Source organism: Phallusia mammillata, chromosome 2, assembly GCF_965637545.1.
Source record: "Phallusia mammillata chromosome 2, kaPhaMamm4.hap1.1, whole genome shotgun sequence".
NCBI lineage: Eukaryota > Metazoa > Chordata > Ascidiacea > Phlebobranchia > Ascidiidae > Phallusia > Phallusia mammillata.
Genome location: NC_137253.1, coordinates 11,562,459 through 11,584,826, shown reverse-complemented (window position 1 = coordinate 11,584,826; position 22,368 = coordinate 11,562,459). Strand labels below are relative to the sequence as shown.

Below are 22,368 nucleotides of genomic sequence, written 5' to 3'. Positions count from 1 at the left end.
CTTACCGGTTCGCTGATCTCAAAAAATTTCGTGAGACGGTTCTATAGAACCTGCCAAGAACATAGGAAATGTAATATTACAAACGTTAAATAAAATGTAGAAGTGGTTTTGAAATTACAAGGCCTTTGGGGTTCGGGGTATTTCCCGTTCGCCTGCCAAATTTCAAAATGTTTTAAAACGTTTCTTAGCGAATAGTCTATGGCACTAGCAGTTAGTTGTTACAGTCTAGCACTAGCAGTTTTGTCCCTAAATAGCACAGATAATTGGTCATAAGTGGAGAGTCAGTAAACTTTCAGATAGGGAAGCAAAACAAAGGTTTTGATGGCGGGGAACATTAAGGCAATTACTCAAGACACATTTGATTGTGTGGTCCAAGAAAATATCAACGATTTTGGAATGGAGGACCAAGAAGCTGTAGATGATGCAATTGAACAATTTACTTCTCAGGTTAGTAAAATAGTTCCAAGTGCAACAAAACAGTGATGGCCAATGACAACTGAAAAGCTTTGAAAAGCAATCTCTTTCAAGTTTCAATACTGTAGAAAAAATCTGCTTGAATGGTGCATTTAAATCTATTTTAACACTCAATTTTAGTAGCCAAAAAGTAGTTTAAAAATAACACTGTTAGTTGTGCTGTTATAAGTTTAAATTTATGTTTAAATGTAAATTCCAGACACTGTACACTGTTTTGACCTATAGAGTTGCATCAGTAGTCAGTACAGCAGGCTTGACAGGACATTGACTATTTAGGCTAGTATAGTCATATCCATAGCTCCACTGAGGAGTACTTATGGGCTGAAACAATGTACACTGTCTCTAGCTTACTTGTATGTCTCTATGTATCTATATTTAATTGTTAAAATCATCAGGGCATTCCTTTAACAATGATAATAAAGGAATCTCAAATAAATGGTCAACATGCTGTAGTCAGGGCTGTAAAGGACTTGGAGGAGTACACAATAAACAATACAGACAAAATTGATGACGGTAAGCATTTCACATAACTGTTGTCTTAACTTAAACTTACATATGTGTTGGGGACATTGAATTGTGTGTTAGGGACATTGAATGCAGCCAGTATTAGAGTTAAGTTGAGTTTATTTCGCTTGGTAAAAGAACAATTACACTAAACAATCACCAACACAAAGAGATACAATTGCACTAAACAGTCACCAAACTGTATTAGCACTTAGCAGGGTCTTTTCCTCAGTTTGTTTTTTTGTGTTTTTATTATATTGGCAATATATACCTCAACCTGCAATTCTACAGGGATGTACTATATCATTTATCCAGGCTTATTTAACTAAAAAACATAGCCAAGATCAATAAAAAAATTTAAATGTATAAACATATTTGCTATGTAAACACTGTTATGCATACTTTTTTAAATGATAAATACAATAGCCCAAATAAAAAGTGACTTGGTTTATTGTTAAAACGTTTCAGCATACTATAATGTTGTGAAAATTTTGCTTTTTTTAGCTTATCTGGAGCAGCTCCTTACTGTTCTGTCCAAGCACTTTCAAAAAGACCTGTCGTTTCGATACCAAGCTTCCAAACTGGCTAGTGCTGACAGAATTATAATTAAAACATGCCAAATATGTAAGGAAAATCCTCAACATTTGCTTTGTAAGTATTAATCATACACAGATCTTGCAATAAACAAATCATTAACTAATGCACAAAAAATATCAGTTTTTGATGGTTAAAATGTTTTTAGTTTTTTTTTATATAATTTAAGATTTGTTATTGGTTTAGACAGGTTGTTTATAGTAAATAAGGTAATCCAGATTTTTTGTTTGAAATACAAAAGTTTGCTTATAATCAACACAACCAACAACTAGTAATAAACTGCCATTGTTGTGGTTGTAAATGCTATTGACTTTAACAAAGTGCAGTTGGATTGAATATAATACTTAAGATACCCAAAAAATCTTTAATTTTCTCTCACTGTGCATTAAACAGTTTTGTTTAATTGTGTGTTTGGTATTTTCTCACATGTATGGACAACATTTTTTTTTATCTTATGTAACCAGCCCTGTTTCTATTCAGCATGTTTAGAAACGTTTTCCTGCCTTTTGGATGGCCAACCTGATTTAATTCAAAACCAGGAAATTGTTTTTCTGTTAGAATTGCTTGCAGGTTGGTAAGACTACAATGGTAACAATAGCAATGCATGACCGACTGAGTTTCATTTACTTCAGAGACACACTCTGCGGAAATCCAGGCTGTTGCCTTAAAAAATCTAAAACTTTGCTGCACAAAACATGAAGGAAACAGGGTACATTTTGTTAAACAGGGTGGGATCGAAAAATCACTAAAAACTGCAGAGCAACATCAGGGTACGTCCCTCAAAATATACTATTTTTTACATTTGAATGTTTAATTATGAATCTGGGTTTCTATTGTATTTAAATGTGTTGATGATTTTTAATGTAGAAGTGGAAAATGTGATCAAGGAAGTTTGTGGGGTTTTGCGATGCCTTGCACTTGATGATGATGTTCGTGTGCAGTTTGGTAAGGCCCATGAACACATAAAGAAGGTTGTAAATGACCACAAGGGAATAGAGAGGCTGTTTGAATTACTGAAAGGTCAGATTGATAAGTAAAAAATGTACAGTTTTGTGCACTTTTATTTAAAGAGTTTTGTCTTTTGCCAATAAGTTTGTTTTGTTATATATTGATAAACTAACCCCTTGAGCTTGGTGTGTGTATTTTTAAAACAATTTTGAACAAATCTTGCAGTAAACAAATTTAGTTTTTGTGCATATATAATGTGTATAAATTTTACTGATAAAATATGGCCAATTCTTTGGCCACATGTTTTGAAATTAAACACAACTTTTTACAGTGCATGAGGAAGATGCTGTATTGGCAAAAGAGCTTTGTCTGACCCTCAGTAATCTCATGGTACGAAATGAGTTTTGTCAGCAGTTTGTTGACCTTGGTGGTTTAGAGGTCATCAATAGAATATTCAACTTTCATTTGGAGAAACAAGTTAGTTTACAGTTGTTTTTCTTATCTTATCAACCAGTTTGTTATAATTTCTAACATATTGGGTTGTTACTCTCTTCCAAATAAAATGTGAACACATTTACATTATTAAACATACATGCAGTTAACCTATTGTTATGTAACGTAATTGCAGACTAATATTGTACGAAGTTTTTCATTTTGTGTATGTTCCATAAAACTGTACCTTACAAATTATTTATTAATGTCGCAGTGAAGCTTTACAAATAATTTGATCAAATTACTGGCAGCAAACATTTGCCTTAACCACATGAAATATGATGCAAATTGTAAACCTACAAAAGTACAAACCAAACATCATCTTTTTTTGTATTTTCAACAATATCTGTTAGAATTCGATCTGATGTCAGATGTTTCACATGTTAATTGTTAGAACAACATTTCCAAAAAATGGCAAGACATAGGTTTTATCTAAAACAAAAATTGTACACAAAATGTCTACTAATACTGCAAATGTGGTAAAAACAAACAAACAAACAACACAAATAGTTTGTCAGTTTGCAAAGAGGTCAGTATTCGCATTATTTATTGGTTTTACTTGTGCAAATTTCCTAAAGGTTATACTTGTGCAAGTGTTAGTTAAAAGCTGCGTAAATCAAAGACAGGGGGTAAGTTGTTCAACTAACCACCTTCCATTGATTTGATTGGTCAATATAACTTTGGTTTTGGTTTTTCTCTGTTCAACGGTCTGTGCTCTATCTATCACACAACTTAATTACAAAATGGAACTGCTGAAAAGATCTAGAGAAAAAAAACTTCAAAAGAAGTACTTCAGGCCTATGCAGCCTCTCCAAAAACCTTGGACAGCTAAACCCAACCCCGCTCCATACAAAACTCCTTCAAACCACAACCACATCGTCATAGTCAAATTGTTCCCCAAGGCCTTTAGCCCACTGCGGCAATTCCTCGTCGGAAACATCCTTACTCTTTTGGTCATTGTTAAAGGTGGGTGAAGTCACAACGTTCCAATTCTTATCCTGTACCGCTACTGGTCTTCCGCCGTACCGCGAGATTCTATCGTTGTGATTGTAGTCCTGTAGTCGTGGCGAGGTACTCTCGTGGTTGCGTGGCGACGTCGTGCGATCTTGCAACATCTTCTCTATTCCCTGATACATCGGTTGTTGATATCGAGGCAGAGAACTGCTCTTTCGTTGCGATGGTGGCGTTTGAGGGTTGTGTCTGCAAACAGTCAAAAGTTTTGTTTCGGTTCACTATTCTTTTCTAAGGTTTACCTCTAAAAAAAGTGACTTGTTATCTTTTTACTGTATAAATGGGAACAGGAGTTAACGTTGATGTATAGAAAATGCTTCCATTGACAGTATGCAATGTTAAACATGTCCTCGAAGGAGTCTTTAACGATGCCACTAGAACAAGATATGATGTTGTCCAACCATTAAGGTAAAGTTTTATGTCTTCCAAAATGGGTAATGCCTTCAGACTTTTTCATTATTTTGTCAAAACGGTCCCTTTGCCATTATTTCGAGGGCTCGCGGTCCTTAAGCTGGAATGTGTATTTCAGAAAAACGAAAGTTGATTGCAGGGTTTTCGCTAGTAATGCAAAATTGCGCATAATAATGATCTAAATCTAAACTCTAAAAACAGCTTGTGACATTACAGATAAGATAAAAAGTAGCACGATTGTGCGCGAACAATTGCGTTTTTGATAGTTGTCATTCAATAAAGGCTATTGTTTAGCAATGGAGACAATCGATTTCTCAATTCTCTTGATTTAAACTTATTCAGTGGCACAAACTGACGCTAAATAAGATTATAGAATTACTTTACCCGCTTCGCGGTCCCCCCAAAATTGCCTCACGGACCCCTAAAGGACCGCGGACCCCAGTTTGGGAACCGCTGGTCTAATTGGACATATAAAATGTTCGGACAGCTGAAAAGACGGTTACCTGGGCAACGTGTTAGTCTGCTGGGCAACTCTATCTTCTGTTTCCTCCCAAGTCTTCCTGATCCTCTGTACTCCCGCAACATCCTTTGGATGCCACGCAAGCCGAATGCGAGGAGGAACGTTGAGAGGAATGTCGCTTCCGTGCTCATCCTGGGATGTAATTGAGATTTGGAGCGCAGCATCTTCGTGTGGACGCCGAAGCTGAATGTGAAAGTCAGTTGCGAAGGCTGCGTTCGGTTCCCATACTGCATGGTTTGGAATTACCACCTGCGAAGAAGGTTTCAAATTTACCGCTGGCTTGGTGGAACTTTGATGCGACTGGGTTGGTTCCTATGTCTGGTGATTTGAAACGAGCCTAATGTGTCAAAAAAGTAGTATATTGTGACAGACAAAAACATTTTGCTACGAATATACGCATCATTCTTTACTTCTAAACTTTCAATTATACTTCTGTCATTATGGTTTTAAGTGATGGCTGGTGGATTTGAAACGTGTCTAATATGTGTTACAAGGTAAAAAGAGAGGTTTTTTCCGAAAATCGCAGCTAAAAGTGGCATTTAAAAACTGTTTACTGCTGACGAACTAAAACATCATTTTCCATCGATTTCTAAGTTATAAATTCCAGTTGTATCAATCAAAGCAAATATTTTTTTAATTTTCGCTTTTTTCAAGAAATGCCTAAACTGAAAGTTTTGCTTGTAACCTCGGGATACACAGTACTAATCACTTTATGTCGACAAGTTTCGTAAGGTGGGACGAACCAACCATATGTTCATAGAAATAGACACGCACTTTCAACACACCATTTTCCGAAGTCCAAAATCTTCCTAATTTAATTTAAAGTAATCCTGTGTCATGGCACCAACCTCGCGTTGCGGCGATATAACACACAAGTCTTCGTCGTCGTGTGCCTCCTTCGCTGCTATGGTGAGACTTCTTCCGTATCCGACTTGCAGTGTGAGGCCCGTCTCCAGTAACTCGTGTGACGGAGCTGCTCTCTGTTGAGCCTCGACCGCGTGAAGAACATGCGGAAGGTCATCGCATACACATACCTACCAAAAAGTACATACTAGTAACTGCTACTGCAACTAAATCTTTTCCTGATTGGCTTAAATCTAGAATATTGTGCATCCAGTGGTGGGATTCAGCCGGGTCGCACCGGTTCTGTAGAACCGTCTCAGGATTTTTTTGAGATCAGCGAACCTGTTAGCATCACTGGTTACTGCCAATGGATTTTTTCATCTTATCTGACACACCGATTTTTGAGATTCGACTGAAAAATATGACTTTTGTGATAGAACCAACTGACAAAAAATTTGAATCCTACAACTGGGTGCATCTATTGGACATACAATCTCAAAATGGAAAAAAATGTGGGTCTGCTGGAGTTTTTGAATTTTCCAACAAATGTTCTTAACCCCAAGTTCGTGGGCTTGAATCCGCAATTGGGTAGAAGATTGCGCCCCAGCTTTTACCTCATAGCCAAACAGATCTTCTCCTAATAAGGCCAACTGTGAAGTTTTCCAACTAAAATTTACCAATACACCTTAAAGGCACTGACCTTTATGATTTGGTTTTGCTTTTTGGTGTCAACGATGTACAATGATGCGATCATACGCTTCACTGTATCGGCATTTCCAACCAACTTGATACGATATCCTGTGGTCTCCTTCATTTTCGGTTTAAACATTACAAAACTTAACTGAATATCATCGAAACGTTTGCCTATAAACTGCTGATCTATAAAAGAGCGTTGTTAAAAGTATAGGTTCGTTTGCAAATAGTGGCCACATGTAAAACGATATAAAGTTATAAAATGTTATTATTGCGTGTGTACCAGCTTTTTGGGAAGTCTTATCATTCGAGTCTCAAGTTAAGATAAGTGTTCCAGGACTTCAGTCTTAAGTCTATCAAGGTATCAACCTCGAACCAAGTTTATTTTTTTGGAGAAGTGTAATGCGAAACGTACTCAACTCGACTCATATATAGCTGCCAAAACTTCGTCCATTATTTCAAACAATTTTATGTTTAAATGTCGGCAAACAACTTGATTACCTAGTATTAAACAATACAAAAAACAGAACATACCTAAATAGTGATTTTTAACTCAACTTAAATTTTGCTTTCGACTTCACAATACGCATTTGATTGCACCTTCTGTACGTTGTAATTGACCCCAAATGAATCCTATTCTGCTTAAGCACCCTTCTTTTCCTCTCGCTTTACATTCAGAGGCGTTTAAAGACGTACTTGACAAATGTTGCCGAATGTCGTTCAACTACAACGACATATCCAGTCAAAACTAGTTATTTCTCATTGCTTATGTTGCACATTTGGCAATTTCGTGCTGTTGGCTTAGTGACTGTTTCAGTGCCATTATATCACTACCATTTTCTGTCATATCGAAATTACGTTTAGTTTCCATTTTTAAGATGCGTAGATTAATCCCACAAGGGACCTAAGCAATAAGTAATATATTTGTTTCGCGCATGCACGAGGTTTAACGTTTTTTTTTTGGTTCGAGGCAAAACCCTAATAAGCTTTTTGCATGCTTCCAACACTATGCAAAGATTTCCTGGCCAAATACAGACCATTGCTATTTCTAAAAATTTACTCTCTTAATATTTTTGGAAACTGTTCTGTACTGCGCTAATCACAACAGGTAATACCTTCACCAAACAAACATCGCCATAGTGTCACGTCAAACTATTGTAAGCAGCATCATCATTAACGTATGAAAGTTCACATTTTCAGCAATCAGACCGTACTCAAATCGGCCAAGCCTTTTTTACTGAGCCCCGCGGCAATTTGTCGCTGATAATCACTCACTGCGTCGACTGTATCCGAGCCTTCTCATCATTTCATACAAAAAACTATTTTACCGCAAACACAACTTTACGCTTTCAAGCCAAAACTTTTACCGAGTTGCCGCAACGTCGAAAACTACATGAAGCGTTTTAAACCGTTGTCGACTTGGAGGAACAAATTAGTGTTTTGCACTGTGCTAATCAGAAGTATTGAATCACATTTTTGTTGGAAGTAATTCAAATGCGCCACCATAGTAGCTGCAGACAGTGCACACCGTTCGGACCTACAAGGTCCATTTTACTACTTGGCTGCTAAAAACCGCTGTTGCAAAATGCTAATGCATTTCTAGATTACCACTTTGTACCTCTTAACGCGTTGTTGGTCTGCTAATATAAAAAATCCAGTCGAAAACGTTTAATTCAACAAAAATACATTCCTTTTCAGACTGTATATACACGCATGCCTTTGCACAAAATCGTTTCTGAACATACACAAAATGGTGTTTTTTAAATTCCATTGCACATAGTATATCTCTGCTTTCAAATTGTGCTTTCATGCTGACCTGGTGTTGCTGGTATACTATGTTGCTGCAGCGCAATTAAAACTTCCATCGACTTTTTCCGTGGCCACGTTGAACGTTTTCCGGATTTAATCGCATTGTGACGTATTGATCCCTGGATTTTATAGCATTAAACCGTCATGTTGTAGAGATGAAACTCCATAAATCCTGCACAGCCACTTTGGTGATTGCCTAAGCTATGGTGATCACTCAAGGTCAAAACCAAAAACGTTTGGGGATTTTAAGTTACAATTTGATTACATTCGGAAATTATGAAAAAATGAAAGAAAACCAAGGCAATATTAGTCGAATTTCGACTAGTTGTACTTCGATGAGACTAGGCAGCACATACTGTAGGCAAGTTTAAGACAAATTAAAAACTGCCTTTCACTGAATATTTAGTCAAAGTTAAACATAACTTAAAATTTAGACATCACATTCAAATGATTTTAGTTTTTTGCTGTTACGATATAGCTTTGAAAAATGATAGTTTATCGCAACCAAGTAAAATCCAAACCAAAGGAGCGAATTGTTACCAGTATTCATAAACTTGAACGCTTTCTAGCATACACTACATTCAAAATTCAATGAACCTTCAACTATCAGCAATATCCTTTTCAATGTATTTACACCCTTTGCAAATCAACATCAAAACGTTTTTTCCTGAACCACCTAAATCTATAACTCGGCACAAACGTTAAGACCAGCAGTATCTTTTTAACGAAGTTACTGCTTACAACACCTGTTTTGTATGTTAAAAATATACCAGCATTTGTATGGACCTCTCCAAATAGTCTTTCTAGCAAGCAGAGCTCGTAAATCGTCGCGTGTTTTACGACAAATTGAAACAATTGAACGGCATCAATGCGCTTCTCCTGTTACGAGGCAGAAACAATCGAACTATTTAAACTCTCCGCTATCGCTCGACAGTAGTGAAAAACTTTAATTGCTGCCCCTCTACTGGAGTACGATCTGTTTATGACATCGTACACAAACGCTCGATCAGTTTTGTCAGGGGTCGGCTGCTCGCATGCCTCGAAGCGTTTGGTCTTGTTTGACTGAAATTGCGCGATCATGTAGTTATATGGGACAAGTAAAAAATAAAGTCCCAATACATTATGACGTTATTGTATTTTTTCGAATTGATAGGTTCCTAAATTGAACCTAGGGTAATATAAAATTCATTTAGGTTACAAGGGTCCAGTACTATTGTTGTTTCTGGACGTTTTGTCTTTATGTCGTTACTGCTTTAGCATGTGATACATTGACAATATTTTTTCACAGGGTTTAATAAATTGTTTAAGGTGGACAACGTAAAACGTCTACTGCCTGGTGTAGAACGGTTTCTTATAAACGATTATAAATACATAGATGTATATCCAGCCTTCTCATGGTGGAAAAAGACTTTTGTAAACAAAAACTCGTCGGTAAATATAATACACAACTGTAAACACGGAAACAAGCCTTATCTAAACGGTCCAAGCTATGTTTTTTTACTACTATACAAAACATGAATAATTGAGACCACCATATTTTACGAGCGATTCATTCACTCCCATTGAGTCATGTTTTATTCGTAGCGCCCACGATGCCTAGACTGCGTTTTACAGGGTTATGGGTAAGAAGGTTGTTCCCCGTGTGGTTGGCGGTTTCTACCTATGTGGGATTATGTCACCAGACGCTACAGGACTGTCTTTTAGCGTGCTGTATGTGTTGTTTAGGTACAATACAAACCTTTTTTGTCAAATACGTTTGGCTTTTTTGATCATTCTGTGCACAAAAAGTCTTAAAATGTTTTTTTAACGAACTGCATTGACCGACCATCGCTGTAAACATATTTTGGAACTGGTGACACAGCAATTGTTAAAGCGTTGTCAAATAAAGAAAAATCAGCACATTAACTTAAAAATTTGTTTTGTTAGGTTCCAACTATTTGTTGCATTTCTTCAATATTTCACCACTTTCAAAAATTCTTCACTACACTTTTCATTTTATCAATGTAAACCGAACGAGACCTGCGAACGAATCACAGACAATTTGTTCTTTAAATCTTTCTCTAAAAACTGTGGTACAAGTCTAAGAAAGTGCGTCTACATTCACTGTCCAAGCACTTCAACGAGCCAAACGATAATTGACTCACTCTGCCTGAGCGGTCATCTCTGATGTGTGAGTTTGTTTGCACAGGTCAGCGCATCACCGGTCGCCACGAAACAACATTACCCGTTTGTGCTTTTATGTGTGTTTAGTTAATGTCCGATGGGTGGCCCCCAAATGGTCAATTACTGTACTGACTCTCGTTGTGATATTGTACCAGTTGAGAAAAATCCGCGTAAAAATGTAAAAGAAAATTTTTTTTTTACTGATGCTGTCGCTTTTTTCTTTTTATTTAAATATTACTGGATAAAACCCGTCAGTGAATTTGCTTCACTAGAATTTAGTGTACAAAACGAGAATTGCAACTAGCTTTCAATCGAAACATCAAATTCCAATCAAAGTCTTTCCAACGCGGTTTCAACCTTGATCTCGGTGCACAAACATTTCTAAAAAATTTGACAAACCAAACAAATGTTACATCAACAAATACGTTGCTGTGCACTAAAATTACACATTGCTGAAAAAGCCTCACGCTAAAAAAGGCGATTTTTTTCTCCTATTTTATCATTCAAAGCATCATCGCTGTTTAAAAACTACTGCACATCCTTTTAATTACATAGTGTAATATGCTGCTATAATTGTTCTAAAACGAATAGGAAACAGAAAACTAAAACAAGATGTGTTAACTCTCTGAATGATCTCATGTCCTACAACTCACGTCTTGCATTCCTGAGGGTAGTCGTAAACTGACTCGTGTAGCTGACATTACAAAATACCAGGCTTTCGGCGTGACTTGTGCTCGGTGGAGTGGAACGCGTCTCCGTTACGCCTGACTTGTCGCGTTTACCCTTCAGCTTCTTTTCTCAATTTGTCGTTAACATTCACTTGGTAGGGGTTATCTGAACCACAATTAGGTCATTATTTAGAGTACCCTGCACTGAGGCGTATCGCGCTCTTAAGCGCGTCATCCACTTTATCTTAAATTTGCTTTAACCTTTAGCAATGTTGATTAAGAAGATGAATAGTACGTTTGTTTACATTTTGTTTCAGAATGTCACAATTCCTTTCTTAAACACAATCATTTTCAAAACGTTAATGTTTTCCGTGTCAAATGTATTTTTCTTTCTGTTCGTCATTTTTAACTATAGCAAACTTAAAACCAAACCTTTTCGTAGCACGCAAACCCTTTTAAAATTTTAGCAGAGTCACGGGCCCCTAGGAATAGGCTAAGAACCCTAAGGCGTCCGCCAACCCAAGTTTTGGACCAAATACTTTTATTTAAAAGTAAAAGCGAAGGTTACAACTAAGATATTGATTTTTATGATCGTAAAGAAATAATAGTTGCTTTTCTGTTGTGCGAGCCTGTTGCAGCAAAGACATTTTGCTCTTTATTTTACTTTTGCTTGTTTGTTTGTATTGTATCGGTTGTACTATTTGTATGGAACAGTTTGTACCGAAGATATACGCCAAACACACTCATTTACAGTTTGCACTCTCAATTTCTATAGGTCGTCATTAAATCGTGCATCACTTTACTAAAAGCAATCAGTGGAAATGACGAAGTTAAGGTCGCAGTCGTAAAAGCAGGCATTGTTGACTATTTGCTGAAAGCATTAGACGAACATGCTTCAAACGCACAGGTAATATGTTTTCAAGATATTTTGCGGCCAGTGTATATACGTTTTACTGGGAAACGACCCATTTGCGTGTTGAATGTAGTAAAGTTTGTTAATTTGTCTTTTAACCACGATATTGTAGTTGTTCAACACAGCGCGTTGTGCATACAGGCCTTCAATATTGTATTTAAAATGTAACCAATTTTTTGTTTTTCACGTCATGGTAGGTAATTTTGAGAAAACAACTTACGCATTTTTAACTTAACATTTGGTGTGGTGTTTGTTAAAAAACTTTTGGGTGTAATGTTGTTTTTTTACATATTTTTAAACGTAATAGTAACTTAATTTTCTTGCAAAACATTTACCAGTGGCAAAGCCATCTCCTATTTAGATTGCGTAATCACCTATTAGATTACGACGTTTTTTTACAGATATGTGAAGCATGTTTTGCAGCTCTTACCACCCTCACGCTACGTAACCCATCTCACTGTGACGTCATAATGTCGAAGCGCGCCGCCCCGTTGATGACGCAAGCAATGCGTAATCATCAAGATCGACCTGGTGTTCAGGTAACTCCCAACAACTTACTTTAAGGTCGAATGTTATTAAGTTGTTGGGACCTTGTGGAACCTCGGAAGACTGCATAGGCCTATTCCTTTTAACGCTTATTACTAAGGTTTATTAAATAAATGTTGACTAAATGAGCACTTAAACACAACTTTGCGACATTAAATTTGTGTAACAATCTGGAGTTTGGTGATTTTTTACACTCCGCAAGTTCAACAACCACAATATCGTAAAATTGAATAAATATAGAACATAATTAAATTTCAATTCACTACATTTATCATACTTTTTTTGTGTCGTGATTTTAAATAGTGTGGATATTTTAATTTCAAACAGAAACAAGCTTGCATGGCGATCAGGAATTTAGTCGCAAGGACACGTCATCACACAACTGCGTTTATTGAAAACGGTGCAGAAAATCTTATTCGCCAAGCCAGCGAAAACTACAAAAGTGGTAACGTCAACGAAAACTTTTTATTCAAGTCTAAACTGTACAAATATAAGGATAAGCAATTAGGTGTCCGGCTTTCTTTAGACATTCCGACTACATGTTAATGTAATACAACAGACACGTTCCTATATTTATAATCAGTGTTTTTTTAAGGTGTTTTTCTCCAGCGGTTTCCCAAAATTTGGGAAAAAGCAAATATGGCTATTTTTGGGTATTTAAATGAAACACTTGCGGTCTCTTAAAACTACTTAGCGGTCACCCAAACCAAACCTAAAAAAAAAACTGTTTATAATTATGTAAAGTGAAATGGTTAAAGTTACGCCTTTGGAGTGGTAAGTTTATGAAACTTGCTTATCATGCATTGTGCACTATCTTTTCGATAAGTGGGCAATTTCGTTTGATAGTCGTTTTTTTTTTGCACAACACATCACATGTCGTGCCGCTAAGCATCTTCATCATAGAATAGTTTCTGCAGTAAATTGTATGCAATAGGCATGCGCAACGTGCATCAACAAACAAAGTGATTGCTAGATAGGTCTCTTTGTTTTTTAGTGCTCGAGGACGAAGCAAAAGCTGCTTTGCGTGACCTCGATGTTAAAGTTGATCTGAAGGAAAGATGGAAGGGAAAAAACGCTGGTGTTACCTATTGATCAAGTTTTAACGTTGTATTAGATAATATACCTTGTGTGTTGTTTTGTCCTTCAAATATTTGTTTATATTGCAGGAAAGTATGTCATTTTTGTATTTTTAAACACAGATTTTGATAACGGACAAAAAACATTAATAAAGATACCATTTTTAAACAAAGATACTGTGTCTGTTGTTCGCTAATAAAATTTCATTTTTTTTGTGACTACGTTTTTGTGTTTCAAGACGATTTGTTTTTGTGTTTCAAGACGAACTTTTTGAGATTTTGTTAAAACTTGGTATATTTCTACTACTTCAATGCAGTTATTTGGCTTGCCTATGGCACGATTACCCGTCTGGTCGAACATCTTTTTGTTTGGAAAACATGTTGCTCCGACCAATGTGATAATAATTTGCTTAGAAAAGGGAAATTCCCTTTCGAAGTTTGCGTCACGTGACGTCTCACGTGTGTAAACTGTAAACCTTTTAACAAATGTCATTTCGCCGAAATGGAAGTCAAAAAATATTTAGAGGAAATTTTTTTGATTTCGCAGTTTACCACATTAAGGAATAGATCACCCAATCATAAAAATAGTAAAAAATAAAAACCATTATGCAAAATTACATTGCAAGCATTGTTCATTATCAAAAACAAACACTTTTTTAAGCCAAAAGAAAAGCTTTAATCCTTTTACAAGTCAGTGGTGAATTAAAAGGAAGGTCAAAGTTAACGTAAGTTACAAGTTTGACGAACAACTAAATTATATTCCGGCAATGAAGGAAAAAGTTTGACAAGTGTTTTTAAAACATATACTCGAGTACTATCCATTACTGCAATAAAAAGCGGACGAACGACTCTATAAAATACTACCCCCAGTGGCTAAAAGTGGCCCATTTGTTTAAAGGGGCCCAGCTTAGTGGACATTTTTCGAAAGTTTGACGATCAACGAAATTATGTTCCGGCAATGAAGGAAAAAGTTTGACAAGTGTTTTTGAAACATATACCCGAGTACTATCCATTTCTGCAATAAAAAGCGGACGAACGACTCTATAAAATACTACCCCCAGTGGTTAAAAGTGGTTCATTTGTTTAAAGGGGCCCAGCTTAGTGGACATTTTTCGAAAGTTTAACGGACAACGAAATTATGTTCCGGCAATGAAGGAAAAAGTTTGACAAGTGTTTTTGAAACATATACTGAAGTACTATCCATTTCTGCAATAAAAAGCGGACGAACGACTCTATAAAATACTACCCCGAGTGGTTAAAAATGGCCCATTTGTTTAAAGGGTCCCAGCTTAGTGGACATTTTTCGAAAGTTTAACGGACAACGAAATTATGTTCCGGCAATGAAGGAAAAAGTTTGACAAGTGTTTTTGAAACATATACTGAAGTACTATCCATTTCTGCAATAAAAAGCGGACGAACGACTCTATAAAATACTACCCCCAGTGGGTAAAAATGGCCCATTTGTTTAAAGGGGCCCAGCTTAGTGGACATTTTTCGAAAGTTTGACGAACAACGAAATTATGTTCCGGCAATGAAGGAAAAAGTTTGACAAGTGTTTTTGAAACATATACCCGAGTACTATCCATTTCTGCAACAAAAAGCGGACGAACGACTCTATAAAATACTACCCCCAGTGAGTAAAAGTGGCCCATTTGTTTAAAGGGGCCCAGCTTAGTGGACATTTTTCGAAAGTTTGACGAACAACGAAATTATGTTCCGGCAATGAAGGAAAAAGTTTGACAAGTGTTTTTGAAACATATACCCGAGTACTATCCATTTCTGCAATAAAAAGCGGACGAACGACTCTATAAAATACTACCCCCAGTGAGTAAAAGTGGCCCATTTGTTTAAAGGGGCCCAGCTTAGTGGACATTTTTCGAAAGTTTGACGAACAACGAAGTTATATTCCGGCAATGAAGGAAAAAGTTTGACAAGTGTTTTTGAAACATATACCCGAGTACTATCCATTTCTGCAATAAAAAGCGGACGAACGACTCTATAAAATACTACCCCCAGTGGTTAAAAGTGGTTCATTTGTTTAAAGGGGCCCAGCTTAGTGGACATTTTTCGAAAGTTTAACGGACAATGAAATTATGTTCCGGCAATGAAGGAAAAAGTTTGACAAGTGTTTTTGAAACATATACCCGATTACTATCCATTTCTGCAATAAAAAGCGGACGAACGACTCTATAAAATACTACCCCCAGTGGTTAAAAGTGGTTCATTTGTTTAAAGGGGCCCAGCTTAGTGGACATTTTTCGAAAGTTTAACGGACAACGAAATTATGTTCCGGCAATGAAGGAAAAAGTTTGACAAGTGTTTTTGAAACATATACTGAAGTACTATCCATTTCTGCAATAAAAAGCGGACGAACGACTCTATAAATTACTACCCCGAGTGGTTAAAAATGGCCCATTTGTTTAAAGGGTCCCAGCTTAGTGGACATTTTTCGAAAGTTTAACGGACAACGAAATTATGTTCCGGCAATGAAGGAAAAAGTTTGACAAGTGTTTTTGAAACATATACTGAAGTACTATCCATTTCTGCAATAAAAAGCGGACGAACGACTCTATAAAATACTACCCCCAGTGAGTAAAAGTGGCCCATTTGTTTAAAGGGGCCCAGCTTAGTGGACATTTTTCGAAAGTTTGACGAACAACGAAATTATGTTCCGGCAATGAAGGAAAAAGTTTGACAAGTGTTTTTGAAACATATACCCGAGTACTATCCATTTCTGCAATAAAAAGCGGACGAACGACTCTATAAAATACTACCCCCAGTGAGTAAAAGTGGCCCATTTGTTTAAAGGGGCCCAGCTTAGTGGACATTTTTCGAAAGTTTGACGAACAACGAAGTTATATTCCGGCAATGAAGGAAAAAGTTTGACAAGTGTTTTTGAAACATATACCCGAGTACTATCCATTTCTGCAATAAAAAGCGGACGAACGACTCTATAAAATACTACCCCCAGTGGTTAAAAGTGGTTCATTTGTTTAAAGGGGCCCAGCTTAGTGGACATTTTTCGAAAGTTTAACGGACAATGAAATTATGTTCCGGCAATGAAGGAAAAAGTTTGACAAGTGTTTTTGAAACATATACCCGAGTACTATCCATTTCTGCAATAAAAAGCGGACGAACGACTCTATAAAATACTACCCCCAGTGGTTAAAAGTGGTTCATTTGTTTAAAGGGGCCCAGCTTAGTGGACATTTTTCGAAAGTTTAACGGACAACGAAATTATGTTCCGGCAATGAAGGAAAAAGTTTGACAAGTGAAGGCGACGGCTCCGGCGAAGCTGGCAACTTCGTCGGTGAAGGCGACGGCTCCGACGAAGATGGCAACTTCGTCGGTAAAAGTGACGGCTCCGACGAAGATGGCAACTTCGTCGGTGAAGGCGACGGCTCCGGCGAAGCTGGCAACTTCGTCGGTAAAAGTGACGGCTCCGACGAAGATGGCAACTTCGTCGGTGAAGGCGACGGCTCCGGCGAAGCTGGCAACTTCGTCGGTGAAGGCGACGGCTCCGGCGAAGCTGGCAACTTCGTCGGTGAAGGCGACGGCTCCGACGAAGATGGCAACTTCGTCGGTGAAGGCGACGGCTCCGGCGAAGCTGGCAACTTCGTCGGTGAAGGCGACGGCTCCGGCGAAGCTGGCAACTTCGTCGGTGAAGGCGACGGCTCCGAGGAAGATGGCAACTTCGTCAGTGAAGGCGAAGGCGGCGACTTCGTCGGTGAAGGTGACGGCTCCGGCGAAGCTGGCAACTTCGTCGGTGAAGGCGACGGCTCCGGCGAAGCTGGCAACTTCGTCGGTGAAGGCGACGGCTCCGGCGAAGCTGGCAACTTCGTCAGTGAAGGCGACGGCTTCGACGAAGATGGCAACTTCGTCAGTGAAGGCGACGGCTCCGGCGAAGCTGGCAACTTCGTCGGTGAAAGTAACGGCTCCGGCGTAGGTGACAACTTCGTCGGTAAAGGTGACGGCTCCGGCGAAGCTGGCAACTTCGTCAGTGAAGGCGACGGCTTCGACGAAGATGGCAACTTCGTCAGTGAAGGCGACGGCTCCGGCGAAGCTGGCAACTTCGTCGGTGAAAGTAACGGCTCCGGCGTAGGTGACAACTTCGTCGGTAAAGGTGACGGCTCCGGCGAAGGTGGAAGCTTCGTCGGTCGAGCATAGGCGAAACCAACAGGTGCAAGGCATACAGACAAGAGGAAAGAATACTGGCCGTGGGTTTTCACTAATCCACAGGACTCGGCTGTTTCTCCCTTTCTTTATGTGTGTCTTCACTACCTACCTATGCATCTTGTGTGTGCTCTTCCCGGAAGTCGCAGACGGTTTGTGCATGTGTTTGTTTTTTGATTTTTTTCTCACAGACTTTTTTCTTACATGCGAAACATGGTCGTGGATGAAATCACCATTTGTTTTCCCCCAATACAATAAAAAAACCGTTCAAACAATCAAATTTGCGCATAATGCGAGAGGTTTGCATGGTATATATGTAGTTTGCAACAACCCTAAAATTAAAATTGGCGGGGCAAGTAAAAACGCGATAAATCGTTTGGCAAAAGCAATTGCTTTGTACTTCAAAAAACACAATCTTATTGGGTTTGATGATACATCCGCTAAAAACTTTTTAAAAATAAACTCATTTTGGAAAAATCATACTCAATGTTACCGTTTAAACAAGCTTTTCGCGTTTGAAAGGGAACATATAAAAACATTACATGGAAAAAAGGATAGTAATGGCATTCAGGGCGAATATAAAAAAGCGTGTATTGATGCTCTGGCAAAGCAGCTTACTAGATACCCCAATCACTCGTCTTTACCTATAAGTGCAATAACTGCTTATTTACAAGGATGTCATTTGCAAATTACCAAGCAAACAGTAAAAACGATTCGATATGAATGGTTCAATAACCTGGCATTTAGAAATTCCGTCCAACAGTCATATTTAAAATTAAACCCAGATGATGTACGATCAAATTCCGACGTTTCAGACAATAAAGGGACGCCACGTCAAAAAACATATTGTGTTTGCAAAACTGTATGGTGCGGAGAACAAATGGTAGAATGCGAATCGTGTTTACAATGGTTTCATCCACGATGCGTGTTTCAAAATGTTACCCCCAAAAATTTAGCAACGAGCAATGGAATAAGCTTCATTTTGTATGTAATAATTCAATTGTAAACGCCGATCCAAAAAATGTGTACCGCCATGCTTCCACTGACACAGGCACAGAAATCAGTACCAGCAAGCCAGCATCCCCTAACACAAAAAATCCCGTTATTTCAACTAGTATTTCAAAAACTCAACCGCTATCCGACTTTTCTGACGAAAGCCTCTCACCTGCCACGGACGCCATGTCAACTCACGCGAACGATTGCGCATTTTCTGATAATTTAAGCGATTGTAGTTTGGATCCACAAATTGATAGCACAATTCAAAACAGTTCGTCAGAGGAGAACTGGATTTCGACAAATATTTTAAACGATCTTGGTAAAGTTAAAAAACAAACAACTTCTCTGATGCACAATGTCCACGTAAATCTACAAGAAAAAATTCACATTGGTCTTGACGTTTGGAAAAGTATTACAAAAAAACGCACTGCGAATAAATTTGGGAGCAATGCGTACAAAGACACTATTTTAAAAAAAAATACGGCAAATATATGATAATTGCGTCCCTAACATTGAAAGCCATTATTTACGGGACCCCCAAACTGTTAATACCATCAAGCCCAATTCCGACAGCTACCTCGAAGGAGCAATCAAACTGTATTGTGCCCACGGGAGATGCTGCAACTGTGAAATAAAAATATGTGTGGATTTGATTTCGTTCGTGGATCGAGTTGAAGGCCAAGTAACGGTAAGAGGCATGCGAAACCACCAAAAAGGTTGCAAACGGAGACGACGGGTATCTGGTAAAAGGCGGGACCAACTTAAACGCCAACTTCAATTTCAGTCGGCGAATAAATTACAAAGAAAATTATTTGACAATTTAACAGAAGCGGAACGTTGGTTAGGTGCACATACTTTTTTACCCTCCCAATCCGTGCTTCGCAACATAAAAAGCGAAGGTAAATCTATGTTCCACTATTCCAAACTATGGTATATAAATTTGTTGCACTTTCTCCAGTTAAAAAAGCAACGAACTTTTGTTCGCCTAATATGCATTCATCCCCCGTCTGTAACATTATATTCAAATTTACAAGTAAAACTCTATTTCGACCTTTGTTTAAAAGATATCGTCTACTTTGATGCTACTGGAAGTTGCCTTCGTAGTCAAAACGGATACTCCGATTTTCAGGTGTACACACTTTTAGTAAGAAACCCTACAAAAGGGGAAGTGGCACTTCCGGTGGCAACAAACGTTACCACTTGTCATGACAGCAATAGCATCAGCCATTTTCTCGAGTCGTTTCTAATGAACGTTGTAAAAATTTGTAAAGTATCTAGAAAACCGGCTTTTATAATTATTGATGGATCCATGGCCATGTGGAATGGGGTTCTTAAAGCCTTATGTAGAGAATCGCGCCTTGAATATTACAATCGTTGTCATCGCATAGTAGTTGGGTTGCCACTTAAAGATGATTTAAAATTAACAATAGTGCATAATTGCTACAGTCATGCCATGAAAGCAGCCAAAATTATGTGCCTGAAACACTGGTCCGACAAGAAATTAGCTCAGTCGGCACTATACTGGGTAAATTTGCTTTTTACTTGCAAAACTATTAAGGAATTAGTTGATGCTGTTGCTAGTTTAATTATTTTAACCCACTGCGAAAAAAACTCTCCCCTTGTAGAAAAACACTTTAACAATTTGAAACACAAACTCGACAACTCTCTAAGTGTAAACGTTGACAATGACACCTTTGAATTGGACCCGGGTGATGATGCAGATTATTTTTTTACTGGAAAAAGTGATGATGCTTTACAAGAAAAAAAATCCCCATTTTTTCATCGTTACGACAGAATGTTTAAAAAAATTATTGTTTCAGACGAGTACAACATACAACTGTCAGCAAATCTTGAAAACAATTTGTACCACAATCCAACTTTTTTCAAAATATTACTTGAACGGGTACTGAGCAGAATTTGTTGCACATCACATCTATTGCTAGGGGATTTATCTCGACATGTTGCCGACGACACGTCGCCTGAGCAGCATGAGCTGTACTTAGATTATTCAAATAAATGTGACAAATTAAGTAATGTAAAATTTCAGACCATTTTGACAAACAATAACACACAAGGAATTATAGAACAGCATTTCGGGGACATGAAACAAAATTATATCGACGGTAAAAGAGTAGCACGAATAGACGACTTTGTCCATCTATATCACAAAGCGATAAAGGTTCAGGAAAAACAATTTGCTGACAGTTTGATGCACTTAAATAAAAATACGCAAAACACTGGAACAGACGAAAAATCCACCCCTCTGGTTTTGGCGCAATTTAAAAAACGAAAACGAAATTCAAAAAGCTTCTATTCGTCACCACGATTGGCAAAACGAATTCGGTTTCAAAATAATAGTACTAAAGACAACAATGAATTAACCAGTACCCCAACTTTGGCGCATTTTTCCTTTGTTTCATCAACTCCCTCTGTCGTAAAAATGGTGAAAACATTGGCAAATTATATTTGGCATCATGTGAAATTTACTGACGCATCGATTTTAAATCAGGCTTTAATAACGCCCAACGGCAGTCCACTAACATGGTTAGATTTGTGTTCACTGTGCACCGAACCAAAAAACTCCACACGCGACGCACTTCTGTCACATGTTCACACTAAGGACACGTTCGGGTGGCTTACTAGTAATGTCGTAGATTCGTATATCCACCGATCGGTTAATATTGGTAACACTTTTCTAAATTCCGAGTTTGGTATGCTGGACTGCTGCGTTACTGAACAAATTTTAAACAACAAAGCATTTAAAAACTTGCAAGGAGTTATGCAACCCATCTGTCGGCCAACAGACGGTCAAATCAGGAATAACTTACTTATTCCTATCCTATGGAAAAATCATTTTATGCTCATTTGGTTTTGCAAAGATAAAATGGAACTTAAATTATTTGATTCAGCTAAAGAAACCCAAAACGAACTTGTTAAGTTAATACAGTCCCATCTAGTGCCGTTTTTAAATGACATTACTGGCCCAGGCTCAAAGATTAAACTCTTCCAGGACACTTTAATACCACAAACAGACCAGTTAAGTTGCGGAGTTTGCGTTTGTTATGGAGTAGACCAAATTATTTCAAACGTATCAAAACAACCCCTATGTAAATTTGACCCTAAGTTTTTCCGTCAGTGGATTGCATACGCCTTAGTAGAAAATTCGCCACAGTGCAATTTTGCAATAAAACGACATTTAGACGAACAAAATGACCAATCCGTCGGTTTGCAAAACTTTGGAAACACATGCTGGTTAAATTCTGTTTTTCAATCACTTAAATTCCTCATGAAGCAAAAGTTTGCCAATTCACCTCGTACGGCTGTTTCTGACCCCGTTGCTAACTTTTTAACTTCCTTAAGTAACAAATCGTACGACGTCGACGTCCATCGCAATTTGATTAAAAAAATCTGTAAAGATCTTAAATGGAACTTTAGTAATCAACATGATGCCGGCGAGTTTTTAATGTTATATCAAAATGGTAGTCTGCTAGAAAACTGTGGCCTTAATCCTAGGCATCAATTTCGGTCAACCAC

General features: G+C 37.8%; 3 protein-coding genes across 3 annotated transcripts; 1 reads left to right on the top strand and 2 right to left on the bottom strand.

Moving 5' to 3' along the window:
• Positions 1-140: 140 nt before the first annotated feature.
• LOC145215587 (armadillo repeat-containing protein 6-like) lies at positions 141-13,884 on the top strand. The gene is made up of 11 exons (XM_080084302.1): positions 141-447; positions 870-987; positions 1,483-1,629; positions 2,053-2,142; positions 2,205-2,342; positions 2,440-2,592; positions 2,852-2,997; positions 11,906-12,037; positions 12,445-12,582; positions 12,917-13,034; positions 13,584-13,884. The coding sequence occupies exons 1-11, from the start codon at positions 322-324 to the stop codon at positions 13,679-13,681; spliced, it is 1,404 nt and encodes a 467-aa protein (XP_079940428.1). The 5' UTR covers positions 141-321; the 3' UTR covers positions 13,682-13,884.
• On the bottom strand, positions 3,329-8,665 carry LOC145215589 (uncharacterized). The gene is made up of 5 exons (XM_080084304.1): positions 8,307-8,665; positions 6,498-6,676; positions 5,803-5,988; positions 4,938-5,203; positions 3,329-4,212 (listed from the first exon to the last, which is right to left on the bottom strand). The coding sequence occupies exons 1-5, from the start codon at positions 8,353-8,355 to the stop codon at positions 3,873-3,875; spliced, it is 1,020 nt and encodes a 339-aa protein (XP_079940430.1). The 5' UTR covers positions 8,356-8,665; the 3' UTR covers positions 3,329-3,872.
• A 2,887-nt stretch (positions 13,885-16,771) lies between the features above and the next one.
• LOC145215438 (uncharacterized) lies at positions 16,772-18,074 on the bottom strand. The gene is made up of 3 exons (XM_080084140.1): positions 18,043-18,074; positions 16,969-17,925; positions 16,772-16,781 (listed from the first exon to the last, which is right to left on the bottom strand). Exons 1-3 carry the CDS (start codon positions 18,072-18,074, stop codon positions 16,772-16,774), a joined length of 999 nt encoding a protein of 332 aa, XP_079940266.1.
• Positions 18,075-22,368: the final 4,294 nt, after the last annotated feature.

What these genes read in the sequence shown, in the direction of transcription:
- LOC145215587 (XM_080084302.1), top strand. Translation starts at nt 322, where the DNA reads ATGGCGGGGAACATTAAGGCAATTACTCAAGACACATTTGATTGTGTG. An exon ending in AAATCCTCAACATTTGCTTT is followed by an intron (nt 1,630 to 2,052) that starts GTAAGTATTAAT and finishes GTTTCTATTCAG; the next exon opens with CATGTTTAGAAACGTTTTCC. An exon ending in AAGATCGACCTGGTGTTCAG is followed by an intron (nt 12,583 to 12,916) that starts GTAACTCCCAAC and finishes AATTTCAAACAG; the next exon opens with AAACAAGCTTGCATGGCGAT.
- LOC145215589 (XM_080084304.1), bottom strand. Translation starts at nt 8,355, where the DNA reads ATGGAAGTTTTAATTGCGCTGCAGCAACATAGTATACCAGCAACACCA. An exon ending in TTATATCGCCGCAACGCGAG is followed by an intron (nt 5,204 to 5,802) that starts GTTGGTGCCATG and finishes CCTTCTTCGCAG; the next exon opens with GTGGTAATTCCAAACCATGC. An exon ending in CAGACTAACACGTTGCCCAG is followed by an intron (nt 4,213 to 4,937) that starts GTAACCGTCTTT and finishes GACTGTTTGCAG; the next exon opens with ACACAACCCTCAAACGCCAC.
- LOC145215438 (XM_080084140.1), bottom strand. Translation starts at nt 18,074, where the DNA reads ATGGTGATTTCATCCACGACCATGTTTCGCAT. An exon ending in TCCACGACCATGTTTCGCAT is followed by an intron (nt 17,926 to 18,042) that starts GTAAGAAAAAAG and finishes ACACACATAAAG; the next exon opens with AAAGGGAGAAACAGCCGAGT.